The sequence below is a fragment of the Hemicordylus capensis genome, chromosome 3 (assembly GCF_027244095.1).
Source record: "Hemicordylus capensis ecotype Gifberg chromosome 3, rHemCap1.1.pri, whole genome shotgun sequence".
Taxonomy (NCBI): domain Eukaryota; kingdom Metazoa; phylum Chordata; class Lepidosauria; order Squamata; family Cordylidae; genus Hemicordylus; species Hemicordylus capensis.
In genome coordinates, this window is record NC_069659.1 from 41,348,966 (window position 1) to 41,368,067 (window position 19,102).

Consider the following 19,102-nt stretch of genomic DNA (forward strand, 5'->3'; position numbering starts at 1 on the left):
AATGAAATGTTTGGAATTGAAATCCTACAAATTTCAAACTGTTATTTTACTTCCTTTTGCAAGCACATTCATTTAAAATTCTATTACATATACAGGTGGCCCTCGAATAGCGATTTCGCCCATTTGAAGGTCACCAATCTAGTTATTGTGGGGCTTGTTTCAGTTCTTTGTAGTTTTTGACCCCTCTTACTAAATTGGTATTTAGTTTAAATAGCCACTCTCCCCGCTTCTCAGCTGACTCAGGCTACAGATTGTTTAGCTAAGGAACCTAACCCCATTTTTTTTAAGTTAGGTCAAGCATTCCAATCTTGCTGTTTCCACAAACATTTCTCCTGCAATATTAGAGGGCCTCCTGGATTTCATTTCTTGAACTTTCCTAGCAGTGTAAATCTATGCAAAATGACTGTGCCCAGTCAACAACAGGCCTCACCTACTAGTCATAGATATATAGTTCAAGTACAATGTCGCCTAATGGCACAGCAGGGAAGTAACTTGCCTAGGGAGCAAAAGGTTGCTGGTTCGAATCCCTGCTGGTATGTTTCCCAGACTATGGAAACATACCAGCTTATGCTTCCCAGACTATGGGAAACACCTATATCAGGCAGCAGCTATATAGGAAGATGCAGAAAGGCATCATCTCATACTGTGCGAGAGATGGCAATGGTAAATCCCTCTTGTATACCAACTCGACGGCACAACTTTACCTTTACTTTACATACAATGCTATGTGCACTTGCAGAAAGCTGAGCAATAAAAATCTGGATTTCCATTCCAATTCATGGTTAGTATTTTTGGCTTGGTTCTGGTGCAGGCATTAAAAAGCATTGATTTGGTAACCAGTTTAATTTACGGGGGGGGGGATGTCATCAAGCTGTAATAAAGAAATAAATGTCACTAGCTGAACCCGCACAGAGCATCTGTGTGGCAGTACACTCCCCCCACCTTCTGCTCCAGTTTCCTCTCCCCACCTCCACCTTCTGCCCCAGTCTCCTCTCCCCACCGCCCCCTTCTTCTAGGCATCCCATTTCCCACTGCTGCCAAACAGGCAAACTTCGCGGCGGAGCCACTTGCCTTTTTGTGGTCCCTCAGCCTTCGTTTTGTGGTCTCTCATCATCGCTACCAGCCCCAGCCATCCCCTCCCAGTGCCCCCAACCACTGAATTTTCTCACGTTCCTTGAGGACGCTCCTTGAGACTGGATGTCCATTGTCTCTGCGCCCTCGGGCAAGCTCCTTGGGTCCATTCACCTCACATGTGTCCAGTTTCCTCCTTTCTCCTTTCCCCTATAGTTTTCCTCCTTCCTCCTTTTCCCCAACTCTGCCAATGCCTTGCTAACCGCTCTTTCCGACTGCCTCCGTCACTGCCGTTCTCCATCCAGACACATCCCCACATCCCCACGCAGTTCCCAATGCAGTCAGCCGTAAGATAATTAAATATATAGATTGTATATATAATTAGTTTGTATTAGCCCATCTAAAAAAAAATCTTACAGCTCAAAAAGGGACAGAAAATAGAACTTTAGGTATATAATTCAGAAAGAAATCTCACTGGTTCACATACAGTGCAGTGTACCGCTCATGGGAGAACAGGGTATGGACACTGACTCCATGTGAGGCAAAACCACATTTTAGCTTCTCCTGAGCTTGGAGAGCCTCCATCACTACTAAGAACCTAAGAACCGCCCTGCTGGATCAGGCCCAAGGCCCATCTAGTCCAGCATCCTGTTTCATACAGTGGCCCACCAGATGCCACTGGAAGCCACAGGCAGGAGTTGAGGGCATGCCCTCTCTCCTGTTGTAACTCCCCTGTAACTGGTACTCAGAGGCATCCTGCCTTTGAAGCTGGAGGTGGCCTATAGCCCTCTGACTAGTAGCTGTTGATAGACCTCTCCTCCATGAAGTTATCCAAACCCTTCTTAAAGCCATCTAAGTTGTTGGCTGTCACCACATCTTGTGTGGCAGAGAATTCTACAAGTTGATTATGCATTGTGTGAAAAAGTACCTCCATTTGTTGGTCCTAAATTTCCTGGCATTCAGTTTCATGGGATGACCCCTGGTTCTAGTGTTATGTGAGAGGGAGATGAATTTCTCTCTAACCACTTTCTCCATGCCGCGCATGATTTTATAGACCTCTATCATGTCTCCCCACAGTTGTATTTTTTCTAAACTAAATAGCCCCAGGTGTTGTAGCCTTGCCTCATAAAAAAGGTGCTCTAGGCCCCTGATCATTTTGGTTGATCATCTTGGATTACATCATCATTGCAGCAACAAGACTCCCAGTGGGAATATTCATTCATTTATTGTATTGTTCAATTTTTATCCCGCCTTTCATAAGAAATCCCAAGGTGGCAAAAATACAGTAAAATCCCATTTAAAAATCACATTTATAACCTTAAAAGCAGTTAAACAGTTTTTTTAAAGCATAAAACCAACTCCCACCCACCCACCCAAATAAACAGAAGCAAGAAAGCTGAGAGACCCGGCAGCCCCTAAGGGGTAAAAGCCTGAACAAATAAAAAGGTTATTGGCTGCTTTTTAAAAGCAGCCACCGATGTCAAAGAGTGGACATTCACTTGGAAAGCATTCCAGAGCCTGGGGGCAACAAGAGAGAAGGTTCTGTCCTGCATGCACGACAATTTCAGTTTCAACTCTTTCAGCATTGGTACACGGAGCAAAGACCCCTCTGACAACCTTGATGGGTGGGCAGAAACCCTCGGCAGCATGCAGTCCTTCAGTATCCAGGACCCAAACCCTTAAAGGTTTTAAAAGTAATAACCAGCACCTTTAATTGGAAACAAATTGGCAGCCAGGGCAGCTCTTTTAAAATAGGTATAATATGCTCCAAGCAAGCAGTTCCAGAGACAATCCCGGCAGCTACATTCTTCACCAATGGAAGTTTCCAAATATTCAAGGGGCAGCCCCACGTAAAGTGCAATGCAATAATCCAGCCATGGTGTGACTAAAGCATGGGTAACCATGGCCAAATCTGCCTTCTCATGAAAGGTACACAGCTGTCACATTAGCCAAAGCTGTGCAAAGGCACCCCAGGCCACCACCTCCACCTGAGCATCCAAAACCAGAGTTGGGTCCGCAACACCCCCAAGCAGTGCACTTGCTTTTTCAAGGAGAGTACAACCCCATCCAGAGCTGGTTGAATCACCCTATCCCGATTGGCTTTTTTTTACTGACCAGCAGCACCTCCATCTCATCTGGAGTCAACCTCAGTTTGCTATCCCACAACCAGCCCATCACCACCTCCAGAACCCGGTTAGTACATCCACTGCTTCCTAGGATCTAATGTCAGAGAAAGGTAGTGCTGAGAGTCCTCTGCATATTGATGACACTTCAGTGAGTCCAAACCTCCTGATGACCTCCACCAGTGGTTTCACATAGATGTTAAACAGCATGGGGGCCAATACTGAGCGTTGTGGGATGCCATAGGCCAAGGAGCTGAGCAGAAGTCCCCCAGCACCACCTTCTGCAACCTCCCCCCAAGAGAGGATTGAAATAATTGGAGGCTTATTGCTGCAGTGATGAAGCAATCTTTAGTAGTAATGGAGCCTCTCCGAGCTTGAGATAAGAGTGCAGTTTTGACTCACACAGAACCAACACGTGCAACCCACTCTTCCATTGACAATGTACTGTCCCTGGGCCCCTGAGGAAAGGGGGCCCACTGGCTGGATGACAGCTTATCTTTGCTTTCCCCCTCATGCCTTTCTGAAGAAGAAGGTAGAGGGGCAGGGGCCCATCTTCACTTTTTGTCCCAGGGCCCACTCCAACTTTGCTATGGCCCTACTATTAGTCATGGCAGCTGAATTTAACCTCCTGGACCAGAGGCAATTTACCTGTGAGTTCCAGATACTGAAGACAAAGCAGCAGGGGATGGCTATGATACTGTGCTCTGCTTATGCGTTTCAAAGGCATTTTACTCACACTTGATGGAAACAAAAGGCTGAACTTGACAGATGATGGGCCTGTCTAGAATTCTTAACTTTTTGTTCACTTTTACTGAGCTGAAGTAACTGATAATAGAATCCAGGTAGGGACCAATCGATTTGTGAACTTTTCTTTGCCCAAATGTCTTTGGCTTCCTTGAATTTTGGATATAATCTCAAAGACACTGTCTGAATTAGTCAGATGTTTCTGAAAACATCAACTCCTATATTTCAACTAAATTTGAAATATAGAAATTGTTGTTCTCTAGCACAGTTTAGTTAGGTTAGCTTTATAATAATCTAAGAGAAGCAGTTTGTACTTAAGGGTCAAAGTAAATGCACAGGGCAGCAGAACTATCAGTCCCAGAGGAAAAGCCCTCTGTTGCAGCAAAAACAATAGTCCTGTGGTACTTTAAAGACTAATGCATTTATTGCAATATAAAGTTTCACAGATTAGAGTCCATTTCATCATCTGCAAAATGAATCTCAGATAAATAACAATCTCTTTTATAGACTAGGTATCATCTCTGCAAGGAAGGAGGCAATGGTAAACCCCTCCTGTATTCTACCAAAAACAACCACAGGGCTCTGTGGTCACCAGGAGTCGAAACCGACTTGATGGCACACTTTACCTTTACCTTATTAGGAAACGTACCACAGAAACAAGGTAGAGATTGAATATACAGATCTCTGGTAGATGAGGCAAGAAGCCAGGAAAAACACTGCATAGCCTCCTTTAAAGTTCCATCCTGAACTAATCATCCTGTGGGATTGGTTCAGATGTGTATACATGTAATGCTGTTTGAAAACACTCTCAAAGAGGTAGGTTATCATGTTAGGGAGGTGCCTCTTCCAGTCCCTGAGAGTTTTGATCATTTCCTCCCTGAAGGGTTCATACAGAAAATATTTCTGGACATTAAGGGCAACTGAGGAGGATGAGTCATAGGAGTCATAATAGAAGCATTTAGAAGCCTGCTGGCGGGAGGTGGGGGAGTTTGAAAATGGAATTTGGCAGACTTCAGCTAGAGTGTCTATTAAGCCTTAGACTAGTACAGTGTTCTTCATTGTGAGGCTTGGTGGGTGGGGGTGGGGGTGGCAGCTCCCATCAAGCCTAAGTGTGACTCCCTGGCTGATTGTTTATTGGGCCTGTGTGAAGCTTTGGCTGAAACTGAACACTCCGCACAATCCCCCCTGGCACAGGAGAATGGTGGAGACAACCATTCTCACTGTGCAGTGGCGAGCTTTGCTTAGCACTGGTGGGGTGGGGGGCTGGCTGACTGGCTGGCTTTAAGGGAAATGGAGCCCTTTTGATCCCCTGCACCATCTTGGAAGGCATGTACAGAGTGCTGCAAAGTCTATCCCTTCCCTTCTCAATGCTTTCTCCATAGAACGCTTAAGAAAGGGCTCCATCCAGAGGCGCTCTTACCCCTGGACTTTGGGGCCCAAGTCCAGGGCCTCCACAGCCCTTGGGGCCCTCCAAATCCTCTTTAGTCTGTCCTGGGTGGTGTGGTCACCTGGTGGAGCATGATGATGCTTAATCTGCAGTGGGGGGCTCCAAAGGCCTTTAGGTCCAGGATCCAAAATTACCTAGGTGCACATCTGGCTCCATCTCTCTTTAAAGGGCCCTCCCAGCATTGAGAAAAGTACAGCACTGTGCACGGGTCAGCACAGTTGGAAATAGCTCTTGCTTGAAGTTTTTTTGCCAAAGTGGTCCCCACTTGAAAAATAGTAAAGATAACTAGACTAATGGATCCCCTAGCAAACACCTTCCTCCTACTTTTATTTTTCCCTCTCCAGGGGTTACCTGGGGCTATAGTGACTGTTGTTATGGCCACTTTAGTTTTGACAACCTTTTGACACACATGGTTTGGTAGGCATCTGATCTCAGGTTGGCAAAAGAGCCATTTTGAACATAAGTGAGGCCATTTTGGGCAGCTTTTGACCTGATTTGTTTGTACAGACCACACCAGTCAAAACAAGTCTGAGCTTGGAGCATGACTATTTCGTCATTGGGTTTGGTTTGTTTTGAATTGGGAGGGGAGGAAAGTGCTCATGAAACTGTTTTATCAGATGCCTGAGCAGTGTTCTCAGGGCAAAGGGGATAGATCTGGTGTGCTTGTCAGAGGGATTCTATCTTGGAGGGTGATTTTTTTGCGCAAGCTATTCCTGTGCTTTAGGAAAGAGGAACTGATTTCATTCTAAAACTTGTTTTTTGTATTTTATTTTGGTTCTGTATTTTTTACTTGCTATGGCACAGTGGAGCAATGCTCGACTAACAAGCAGAAGGTTGCTGGTTCAAATCCCCGCTGGCACTATATCGGGCAGCAGCGATATAGGAAGATGCTGAAAGGCATCATCTCAGACTGCGTGGGAGGAGGCAATGGTTAATCCCTCCTGTATTCTACCAAAAGAAAACCACAGGGCTCTGTGGGCACCAGGAGTCGAAATTGACTTGATAGAACACTTTACCTTCACCTTTTACTTTTATATTAGGGGAGAAAATAATACTGTTTTTTAAATATACTTGTCTGGACAATCCTTGGCCTGGCTTAGCCCAGGACCAGAGGTGTTAACTTCATGGGTGAGAGGCCAGCTTGCATAAAGCATACGTTCCCGGCTGGCACACTGCTCTCCCACTCAGGGGTGTTATAAACATGACACTATATAACCCTCAAAATAATCTCTTGAGATTCTGCATGTTAGAAACTCTTATATTGAACCAGTTACCAGTTTGTGTATATATGGGTTTGGTTTCAGTTCAGAACCATTTTCTTTATTTACAAATAAACAAGTAGAGCATAAGTGAAGGTAAGTAAGCATGTGTTGAAAAGCAGTATATAAATATGTTGTTGTATAAGGCAAGGGGTGTATTACATTTTTATCCTGCCTTAACTCCAGGGAGGGAACTACAAGGCAGAGGATCTCCCAGAAGGCAATTTGGACTCCATTTCTCCTGCTAACTTGGCAAAGAGGCACCTTTTTAACATGGTGATTTTCTTTATTTAGCAGGGGGAGAGTAACTACCCTATCCACCCCCAGCATAGTACCTACAGTGACTGTTGCTGGTGTCTATCTTATGTTTCTTTTTAGATTGTTGGCCTTTGGGGACAGGGATCCATCTTATTTATTTATTATTTCTCTGTGTAAACTGCTTTGAAAACTTTTGTTGAAAAGCAGTATATAAATATATGTTGTTGTTGTTGTTGTATAAGGCAAGGGGATGTATTACATTTTTATCCTGCCCTAACTCCAGGGAGGGAACTGCAAGGCAGAGGATCTCCCAGAAGGCAATTTGGACTCCATATCAGTGTATCAACTACGTTCAGACTGAAATGTTCAGATCCCTTATTTTTTCTGGCTCAGGCTCTTCCAAAGCTGCCAACTGCATTTTTCATGCTGGGTCTGCCAAGCACTCTTCTCATTCCAACCATTCAGGAGACCATCCAAAGCTATTAAGAAACATTAACGTCCTCTTGTCATCTAATCTAGGCATTAGTTTGAGATAAAACCATAGTGGAGAATCAGAGCAAACTCACAAAAGTATGGTGGTTTATGATTTATGGTGTGATGGCTCCTTCCCACAATCAGTTTTACATTAATCTTATTTCAGAGCATCTGAAAAATAATATTGTGTTGAGATTAAATGGGTCATGAGAATCCTAACATACTTTTTGTCATGTGTTTTTGTCACTGTGTTTGCATACAACAATAGTGATTTGTGGAATTAATTGTAGTAATGTTATTCCAGACAATAATATTAGCAAAATAAAACATTCTTTCCCCAGAAAGCAATTCCCTGTCATTAATTTTAGTATGCCCACATTTTTCCTGTTCCCATTAATGTGTCCCCACAAGTGTGGCTGAAAAAGAACAAAATTCAATGGAGAGACATGCAGTTTTGTCTGTTCAGGAAAAAAATCATGTTAATGTCTGTTGGAAAACCATACTTTGGCAGTCTCTGCCTCTGAAGGTGAAGGATGCTGTTTTGCTAGAAATACCGAAGATAAGAAGAGCCCTGCTGGATCAGACCAAAGTCTATCTAGTCAAGCATCCTGCTTCCTACAGTGATCTTTGGATGTCTCTGGGAAGCCCACAAGCAAGATGAAGCCATACCTCCTTTCCTGCTTTACTCCCCTGTAACTGGTATTCAGAGGCAGTCTTTTGCCTCTGGACTTGTAGGTAGCATAAAACTAGGAGTGTATGGAGGCTGGTGGTGGCCTGTGTGCAGCCGCCACCATGGCCCCCTGGCCCCACCCCCCAAACCTGACGTCAGACGTGGGGGCCTACCCTACTTCACAGGGTTGTTGTGAGGAGAAACCTAAGTATGTAGTACACTGCTCTGGGCTCCTTGGAGGAAGAGCGGGATATAAAATGTTTTTTAAAAATAATTAATCATTTGACCCTACATTGTGGTGAATAAGAAACCACTAGCTATTATATAAGAATATTTCCTTTGGTTTGGAAGGTTAAGACTGTCAACTGTGTCTATTTACTTCTCCCCATTCCCACTCGGGTCAGGTGCAATACCAAAGTTAGTGTTAGAAAACCAAATTAGGATTTAATCTGTTGGCAGCTGCATAATAACCCCTGCTAACTTGGCAAAGAGGCACCTTTTAACGTGGTGATTTTCTTTATTGAGCAGGGGAGAGTAACTGGCCCTATCCACCCCCAGCACAGTACCTCCAGTGACTGTTGCTGGTGTCTATCTTATGTTTCTTTTTAGACTGTGAGCCCTTTGGGGACAGGGAGCCATCTTATTTATTTATTATTTCTCTGTGTAAACTGCCCTGAGCCATATTTTGAATAGAAATCGAATTAATAATAAATAAATAAATAAATAAATAAATGGTTTAAAACACACCAAAAGGGTCACAAACCTATTGTTTAACACCTGTATATTTGAACACTAATCTCTCAGTCCCAAAGGCGGGTCCTGACAATTCTGCCTCAGGATGAAAACAAAATCATTAGTCCTTATCTTGCATCTTGTTGGGCGCAGTCAAGCAGCTACTTACTGACAGGTTCTGAAAACCTTGTAACCAATACAAATTGCGTTTGGGCTCCAGTCCACGCAAGACTCCTCAGGGAAGTGTAGTGTTATCATGGAGGTGGTGTCTCGGAGAGCGAGTGCTTATTCTCCCCTCACAGGAGGACGACACTTCCCATGATCCGTGAAGGCAGCCGGGAGTGGGGGAATGAAACCAACCACTGCCAAAACCATCTTCCCTCCGTCTCCAAAGGGAAGCGCGGACAAGACCGACTGACACGCATTCGCTCCCCGCTCCTTCCCCCTGTGCCTATCCCGCCTCTATTGGGGCCCCTAGTCGAGATTATTACGCCAGTAATGAACGCCCCACCGAGAGACTTGGAAGGCCAAGTTGACGCCAGGTCATCCGGGAGAGACTCTATGTGGTCGCTAAGGGGGCCCATCCCACACACCGACGTGACGGCACTTAATCCATCAATCACTCAGTAGAAGGACCGCCTCCATCCCCCGGTCTGCGGGCTCCACCCTCCCGGAGGCGGTGCTTCCCCCGGACCAAGCGAGCGGAAGGGCAGAGCGGCGTGTGCGCATGCGTTGGCGAGAGATTTGGCGCCAGAGTTTGTATGTTGGCGGGGCGGCGCCGCCGTTGTTGCTGACGCGATCCGGAGGTTGGTCATTGTGGGGGATCCATCGGTTGCCTTCGGGGGTGGCGGTATTAGTACTCTTGTTATACTCCCCTTTCCAGCAAGGCTCTCCTCCGAACAGGAGCTGCTGGTTCCCTCCCTCAGTTCCTTCCTCCTTCCCCGCTCCTGAGGTAGGCATTACCCGGTGGGGGAGACATAAGAGTGAGCGTAGGAAGGTGGGGGGTTTTGCCCTTTGGGGGTGGGATGGAAACGCCGAACACCCCCCCCCCCACACACACACACACCTCCACCCCCCTCCCCGATTCCAGTTTGGGCAATTCACCTCGGGCGGCGCGCTCTATTTGCGTGTCTACTGCAGGGGGTGAAGACAGAAATCCTCTAGGCATTTACTAGGGAATAAGTCCTATTGAAATCGGTAGGCTTTACTTCTGAGTAAACACGCCTAGGCTTGCACTTTAAACTTAGTGGGGCATAAGTTGGATTGTATCTCGAAGGGAGAAAGAACCCACTTTTCAGCTCCAAGCGGAGGTAGGGGGAGAAAGAGCTCACGGTTCAGCTTCATCCCCTGGGTTGGTTTCGAACTGGGAGTGAGTCCTTCCTGCTAAAACTTACCCGGAAAAGATAAGCGTGCATGTTACTCAGAAGTATGTTTCGCCGTGCTCAATGGGGTTTCCACCCGTTGAATGAATTATTGCAGCATCAGGTCGATAAAGCAGCAACAAAAACACCAAAACGGTGACTTGTGATACCTTCAGGATGTACGCACAGTAGTAAGCATACACCATATGCTGAGGAGAGCTGGTCTTGTGATAGCAAGCATGGCTTGTCCCCTTGGCTAAGCAGGGTCTGCCCTGGTTGCATATGAATGGGAGACTAGAAGTGTGAGCACTGCAAGATATTCCCCTCAGGGGATGGAGCCACTCTGGGAAGAGCAAAAGTTTCCAAGTTCCCTCCCTGGCAGCATCTCCAAGATAGGACAAGATTTTATTTTTTTTTAATAGGACAAGATTTTTTTTATTGAACCAACAAATTACCAAAGCATACAGTACTCCAAGATAGGGCTGAGAGAGATTCCTGCCTGCAACCTTGGAGAAGCTGCTGCCAGTCTGTGAAGACAATACTGAGCTAGATAGACCAATGGTCTGACTCAGTATATGGCAGCTTCCTGTGTTCATATGTATCCTTACTCAGAAGTAAGTCCCATTGTGTTAAGTGAGGCTTACTCCCAGGAATGTGTGTGTGAGATTGTAGTCCTAGATTGACTGTGGCATAAACTTTTGTGGGCTAAAGCCCAATTGGTTAGGTGCACAAAAGTGGCCAGATTAGTTTGTAACTTTGTTGAACTACAAAATTGGTGTTTGCTAATCCCCCCCATTATATATACAAATTGCTTTAATAAAATACTGTATATAATACAGCTTTTATTAGCATTTTGGTATAAAAATGATAGTACAATGTTTCCCTGAAAATACCACAGGGCTCTGTCCTGGACCCTGTGCTGTTCATTTCATAAATGACTTGGGGGAGAATGTAGCACGGGGTGGTTATCAAATTTGCGGACTACATAAAGCTGGAGGGGCTAGCCAGTGGCTTAGAAATCAGAATCAAGATTCAATATGATCTAGACAGGCTCAAATATTGGGCTGAAGTTTAATGGAGACAAATGTAAAGTCTTGCATCTGGATGACAAAAGTCAAATGCAGGATGGGGGAGACCTTGCTTAGCAGCAGTAAAGTAAAAGAGATATAGCTGTCTTTGTGAACAACATATTTGTGAACATGTGTTGCAGCTGCTAAAAAAACACAATGCAGTTAACAGGCATACATATTTGTCAGGCATATTGATCACAATAAATGATCATTGCACTCTGATCTGTGTTGATCAGCCCTCACCTGGAATACTATGTCAATTTCTGGGCCCATATTTTAAGAAGGATGTTGATAAACTGAACAGATTCAGAAGAGGGCAACCAAGATGGCGAGAGGTCTGGAAACTATGAGAAATGGTTGAAGTAGCTGGATATGTTTAGTTCAGAGAAGAAAAGACTGAGGCCAGTGGAATATGATAGCCATCTTCAAATATTTGAAGGGCTGTCACACAGAAAAAGGAAAAGACATCTCTGTTACTCTTGAAGGCAGTTCCCTCCCTGGCATCTCTGAGATAGGGCTGAGAGAGATTCCTGCCTGCAACCTTGGAGAACCTGCTGCCAGTCTGTGAAGACAATGCTGAGATAGATAGACCATTAATTGTCCATTTTAATTTTACATGTAGTTTTTCTACATGTCAGCTTTTGAAATTGGAGTATCACAGCTGTATGTCATATTCCAAATGTAGTCACATCAAGGATTTTATATAATGAAATTATGGTATTAGCTGCTTTATTTTTAGCAATTTGCTAAGTCTTCCTAGCACCAAATTTACCTTTCTTACTATTGCAGCATATTGGTTTATATTTTTCGTGAGGTATCAACTACAACTCCAAGATCTCTTTCCTGAGCAGTTGTAGCTAGTTTAGATCTCATCAGTTTATACTGTATTTACCTGAATTCAAGACAAGGTTCCCCCCAAATTCTTTGATATTAGAAATTGGGAGTGGTGGTGGGTTTTGTCTTAAATTCAGAGTGCTGTTTCTTTTGGGTAAATACAGATACACTTATTTAACCTCTATTTTTAAGGGGGTCATGTTAAACTCAGGCTAGTCTTCTATTCAGGTAAATACGGGTAGATGAGAGCTTTTTTGTCCCTATCTACATGAATTTATATTTACATTGAATCCTTCTCTGATACTTTGTTGTCAGTTTACCCATGAGATTATTTTAGAGTTCTTCACACTGCTATAAACTTTCCAATATGTTTTGGTTAAATAGATAATATAATTTGCAAACTTAGCTACCTCACTGCTCACCCATTACTGCAAATGTTACACATGAGTTTAAAAGCATCAGTCACAATACAGATCCTTGTAGGACCCCACTGGCTTCCACTGTATAAATTATTTATATTGTATTCTGCTCCCTATATCTTTTCCATCTGAGGACATTTGAGGTGATTTTGTCATAAGTTCTTGGAAGTCCAAATGTATTAGCCCTGTCCAGACATGTTGCACATGTACATGTTTCTGTGTACATGTAAATGTTTCAGTATGAATGAATACATGCATTCCCTTGAACATGGGCACAGACCCCCTCAAATACAGGGTACAGATAGTAATTGTACTAATGTATGTGGATTGAAAAGAATGTGCGAAATTGTATGTGAGTACAAATCTGTACACATGTACACTGAAGCCCCATTCACATGTTCAGCACATGGACAACTTGTGAACAGGATACACATGTACAGCAGTACATTTCCTATCTGTACTCTGCCTTTGAGGGAGCCTGTAGCCATGTTCAAGAGAATACAATACCCAGGCTTATTTTAAAAATGAATGCACATACAATCATTCACACAAACACATGAACATATGTACAGATACCTGTATGCACATTAAGCATAATGTCTGAATAGGGCTAGAATGTCTACATATTTGTTCACACAAATAATTCTAAACTGATGAGGAGGAAAAATTTTCCATTATAGAAGCTATGCTGATTTTTTTTTCCAGGCATACAGAAACAGTTATAGGAACTGATTGAGGAGGATCTTGGTTTAGGCAATCCCAAAACCAGTAATTTGTTGTACCTTGAATAAGCAAGACATGAGCTATGAGTCTGTTACACTCTCCTTCCTTGTCTGATTTGCTCCCCCACTTGTTTGCTCAACTAAATACAAAACTTCCTGATTTGCTAAACCATAGTTTCCCATAATGTCTGAACTGGGAAACTTGAAATGGTCCCAGCAAACCAGAATGTCAAACTATATATTGGCTGGATATAGGAGTACACAGTCTTGTGGTCCATTCCCAATCCCTTAATTGTAGTTAACAGACCGACCTAATGTCTGTATTACTTTTTGATAAGCTAAATTTAGATTTGACTCATGATATTGCAAGTCTATCACTGTCATCTTAGTGCAAGATAATGTAAGTTAGCTGACTTCGAGAACATTGTAATAACATTTTGCAGGTTTTCTTGATAGTACCAGTGATGCTATGGATACAAATAATTTTGACACATCCGTGGAGAAGCCGTCTTTCTTCAAAATATTCAAAGCACGATGCAGTGAATCAGGTACCACTTAATTCTGTAAAACTCAGCCAAATAATTATTTAGAAAGGATTACTTCAGTTTTGCAAAGCCAGTGATTTTCATTAGTATCTCTTCAGGCAGTGGTTTAATAATCTGAGAGAACATGTGCTTCTTAATAGCCTCAGCACATCTGTTCAGTACCAGTACACCTTCTGAACTTCCATTTCTAGTATCTAAATTACTGTAATAAATCACACTGGAAAATGTTCAGGAGAATGTTTATATTTTCAGAGGACCTGTTCATCTTTCATTGCTCTGAGATACATGGGAAAGCTATTTTCTATGCATATAAGAAAAAGCAGGGAAGCCTGCCTTGCAACAACTGGGTGGTGACAAGGAGCTGTAAGGCTATTCCATCTGCCTGCAGGGACTTACGAACTGGTCCCTTTGCCTCCTGTGGAGTTTCCAGCCCAGATGAAGAGCAGCCTGCTTGTCTGCTGCCTAGTTGGCTGGTTGCCAGCCCCCAGACTCTTGAGGAGAACCACCTGTGGCTTGTTCTGGGAGCTACATGTGAGATGTGTGGCTTTCAGGGCTTGTTGGCTTAAAAGCAGGGAGGCTCGCCAAAGGGGGCCGGCATTTGGGGCTGGGCCTTCAAGGGTGGGACTGAGGGCTGGGGGGGTTGGGTTGTGCCAGGCCTTTTTCACATATGTGTTTGGGCTCTCTTGAGGGGGATGGTGCTGGGAGTGCACCCAGTGTTTCTGGGGCAGCTATTACTGTTGTGGTGGGGAATAGAAGAACTGGCGCTGGCAGAGCAGCTGGCCGTTACAGGGGAAGAGAAATTAGTAATTTAGTAACTGTTTCCACTTCCAACTGCTCTGTCTCTGTCAACTCTCAGGCCTCAGGGAGCAGCCCCAACGACCCACAGAGTCTGGCCTTGCTCCTCTGTAATGCCAGGTCAGTGCAGAATAAGACCGAAATTGTCCACTATTTGATTGTGGATGAGGGAGCTGACCTGGCATGTATAACTGACACCAGGTTGGGGGAGGCGAGTGGTCCTGTGTGGGCTCAGCTTCTCCCACCAGGTTATTCTGGCATGGAGCAGGCTAGAGGATGTGGGTGGTGGGGTGGAGTGGCTGTGGTCCATAAGAATACCATTTCTCTTACCAGGGCCCCTGTGAGACAGCTGACTTATATCGAGTGCATATTTTTGTGGCTGGGAACTAGGGATAGATTGGGGATTCTGTTGGTGTACCGTCTACCCCGCTGCCCAACCGACTCCCTGACGGAGCTGGTCACGGAGTTGGTGTTGGAGTCTCCTAGACTTTTAGTGCTGGGGGACTTCAATATCCACTTTGGGACTGGCTTGTCTGGTGCGGCTCAGGTCAGGAGTTCATAGCAGCCATGACAACTATGGGCCTATCCCAGTTAGTTTCTGAACCAACTCACGTTGCCGGCCACACACTCGATTTGGTCTTTTGTTCGGATCAGGGGGGTGTTCCGTAGGTGGGGGATCCTGTCGTTTCCCCATTGTCATGGAAGGACCACTACCTGGTTAAGGTTGGTCTCACAGCTGTAATCCACCCCTGCAGGGGTGGTGAGCTTATTAAGATGGTCCATCTGAAAAGGCTGCTGGATCCAGTGGGATTTCAAAAGGCCTTGGAGGATTTTGATGTTCGTGTGGCCGGTGATTCTGTCAATGCCCTGGTGGGAACCTGGAACAGGGAACTCAGGGCAGTAGACATGGTTGCTCCTAAGCATCCCTTCCGAGCTGCTTCAAAAATGCCCCCTTGGTATACTGAGGAGTTGCAGGAGCTGAAGCGGTTGGGTAGGCGACTAGAGCGCAAGTGGAGGAGAACTCGGTTCGAATCTGACAGGATACAGCATGTGACCCATTTGAAGGCTTATGTGGTCACGGTGCGTGCGGAAAAAATAGCTTTTGGTCTGTGCACATTGCGGATGCAGGTTCGCACTCAGCAAAGCTATCCCAGGTTGTGAGGAGTTTGATTTCTGCTCCTTCTACTTCAAATCAGTCCCTGGGGTCATTCTGATGTGATGCCTTTAATGGTTTTTTTGCAAACAAGATCTCCTGTATTCGGGCCGACTTGGACTCCACTGTTTTTGCAGGGTCTGTGGAGGAGGTGTCCAGCAATCTCTCTTGCAGTATTAGATTGGATCAGTTTCAATCTGTGACCCCTGAGGATGTGGACAAGCTGCTTGGGGCAGTGAGGCCTACCACCTGTTCTCTGGATCCTTGCCAGACTTGACTGCTTCTATCTAGCAGGGAGATTGTTGGAGATGGCCTAGTTAATATCATAAATGCATCACTGAGGGAGGGTAGGGTGCCCCCTTGTTTGAAGGAGGCATTGATTAGACCACTCCTAAACAAGCCTTCTCTGGATCCCTTAGTGATGGACAGCTACAGGCCAATCTCCCTTGGTTGGTCAAGGTGATTGAGAGGGTGGTGGCCGACCAGCTCCAGGCAGTCTTGGAGGAAATTGATTATCTAGATCCATTTCAAACTGGCTTTAGGGCTGGCTATGGGGTTGATACAGCCATGGTCAGCCTGATGGATGACCTTTACCGGGGAATTGACAGAGGGAGTGTGACTCTGCTGGTTCTTCTGGATCTCTCGGCGGCGTTTGATACCATTGACCATGGTATCCTTCTGGATCGCCTGGGGGAGTTGGGGATAGGGGGCACTGCTTTGAAGTGGTTCCGCTCCTATCTCTCGGGTAGATTCCAGATGGTGGAGCTTGGTGACAGTTGCTCCTCAAAACGGGAGCGGCTATATGGAGTCCCCCAGGGCTCCATTCTGTCACCAATGCTTTTTAATATCTACATGAAACCGCTGGGTGAGGTCATCAGGAGATTTGGTGCTGGGTGTTATCAGTATGCTGATGACACCCAAATCTACTTCTCCTTTTCATCCCCAAGAAATGGCACTCATTCTCTAAATGCCTGCCTACAGGCAGTAATGGGCTGATGAGGGAGAACAAATTGAAGCTGAATCCAAGCAAGACAGAGGTGCTCATTGTGGGGACTCAGAATCTGAGGGGTGAGTTAGATCTTCCTGTGCTGGGTGGGGTTACACTTCCCCAGAAGGAGCAGGTACGCAGCTTGGGAGTACTCCTGGACCCAGGCCTCACCCTGGTATCTCAGGTGGAGGCCATGGCCAGGAGTGCTTTCTATCAGCTTCGGCTGATTCGACAGCTGCGCCCATTCCTTGGAGAGGATGACCTCAAAACAGTGGTGCATCAGCTGGTAACCTCCTGGCTTGACTACTGCAATGCGCTCTACATGGGGCTGCCTTTGTACGTAGTCCGGAAACTTCAGTTAGTTCAGAATGCGGCAGCCAGATTGGTCTCTGGGGCAACCTGGAGAGACCATATTATGCCTGTTTTGAAACAGCTACACTGGCTGCTGATATGTTTCCGGGCAAAATACAATGTGCTGGTTATTACCTTTAAAGCCCTGAACGGCTTAGGTCCGAGTTATCTAAGAGAGCGCCTTCTTTTACATGATCCCCACTGCACATTAAGGTCATCTGAGGAGGTCCGTCTCCAGTTGCCACCAGTTCATCTGGTGGTGACGAAGAGGCGGGCCTTCTCTGTAGCTGCTCCTGGGCTGTGGAATGCACTCCTGGCAGAAATTCATAATTTGAGATCAATGCTGTCCTTCAGGAGAGCCCTTAAAACCTACCTATTTGCCCTGGCCTTCCAGGGTTTTAAATGATTAACTGTTTTAAATTGTTGCCCTGGTTTTCAGGGCTTTTAGCTGTTTTATTGGTTTGGTTGTGTTTTAATATTTTGATTTTAATTGTTAATTTGTTTTAATTGTTTTTATCATGCTGTGAACCGCCCTGAGCCATTTTGGAAGGGCGGTATACAAATCTAATAAATAAATAAATAATATAAGTTCAATATGCAATACATGTGTGCCTGTATGCTACATTTAAATCCAGTGAGCCCCCACTCTGAGCCAACTAGTACAAAATCCCTGCTTGTATTCTTGCTGTGGTGGCAACTTTCTGTTACCAGAATCTTGAGCATGGAGCGTTGGTTTTAGTGCCAACAAGCCTGGGTTGGGGGAGGGCATTATTGGGAAGCATAGTTTGCTTTTTGTTTGTTTGTTTGTTTGTTTTTTAAACGCCAGTCTTTAAATCTGTGAGGCTTGATTGTATCAAGCTTTTGATCACCATCTCAACATATATAGTATATATAGTATATATAGCTTCTCTATTGAGCTCTATGCGAGACTGGAAATTAAGCTATGTGGTTGCCATTCTGCACAAATGTTTTTCCTTACATATGTCATTATAACACAGAGCATAGTATCCAATATAATGTATTGCTTTTCTTAGACTTAGGGCCAATAAGTTTCAACTGGTTTGAAGAACTCAGTTCAGAAGCTCCACCTTATGACTTCAAAAGATCAGAAGACCCTGAATTTAAAACTAACTGCCTGGATCAAAGTACTTTTAAAACACCAAAGGGGAAGCTGTTTACAAGCAGCCAATTAGCATCAACTCCAATTATTTTTAAAGAACGAAATAAAAGCTTACCATTCTTTGCCTCTCCTGTAAAAGAAGCAGGGCAAAGCAAAGCTGAAGCAGGTGAGAACTTATCCATGTATGTTTTAGAAGTATAAAGACTTGAAGATGTGTTGCAATAATGTAATGAGAAATAGTTATTATGCAAAAGATACACAATATTCATAGTAATATAGGAAGCTGCCTTATAGCAAGTCACACCATTGGTACATCTAGCACAATATTGTCTATACTGACTAGTAGTACCTTCTCCAAGGTTTCAGGCAGGAGTCTTTCCCAGCCCTACCTGGAAATGCCAGAGATTGAACCTGGAACTTTCTGCATGCAAAGCAGATACTCTACCACTGAGTTGCTGTCCCATTCACCGGATGGAGAATTGTTCCTTATATGAAGCTCAGTCTTGCAGCAAATTCTTAAATATAGTTGTGTGGGCATCTGTTCTCTTTGCAGACTATGGTCTGGATCAAAGTATAGTGTGAGCAGAAGGGACTTCTACTTCTGTTAACATGTCTGTAATTTCTGCCTACCTCTATAATCACATGCACCACACACCTTTTCCAAAGATCCTCAAACCATCAGGATTAGTTTTTTAAGGTTGAGAGCAGGGGCATAACAAGGCTGGAGTGGGCCCAGAGACAAAATTTTAAAATGGGCCCCTCGCTGACACACACACACACACACACACACTTACTTCACAATATATGGTCATGTGACTTGCCTCTGGGGGGCCCCTCGAAGCATGGGGGCCCCCAGCTGCCTCCCCTTGTCTAATAGTAGTTACGCCCCTGGTTGAGAGGAACTGAAGTAAGGTGGGAAAGCCCCCTTTCATGAATAGGCGCTGCTCACAGTTTGTTGGATCCAAG

At 44.8% G+C, this 19,102-nt stretch overlaps 1 protein-coding gene across 5 annotated transcripts in view; it reads left to right on the top strand.

The window, feature by feature from the left end:
* The first annotated feature begins 9,439 nt into the window (after positions 1-9,439).
* BRCA2 (BRCA2 DNA repair associated) overlaps positions 9,440-19,102 on the top strand; it is a 59,493-nt gene continuing 49,830 nt past the window's right edge. Inside the window, exons 1-3 of one of the 5 annotated variants that reach the window (XM_053310672.1) lie at positions 9,440-9,584; positions 13,628-13,732; positions 18,051-18,302. In XM_053310672.1, coding sequence (XP_053166647.1) covers positions 9,506-9,584; positions 13,628-13,732; positions 18,051-18,302 — 436 coding nt within the window. In that variant the 5' untranslated portion in view covers positions 9,440-9,505. The other 4 variants (XM_053310675.1, XM_053310673.1, XM_053310676.1 and 1 more) reach the window with 4 other exon arrangements.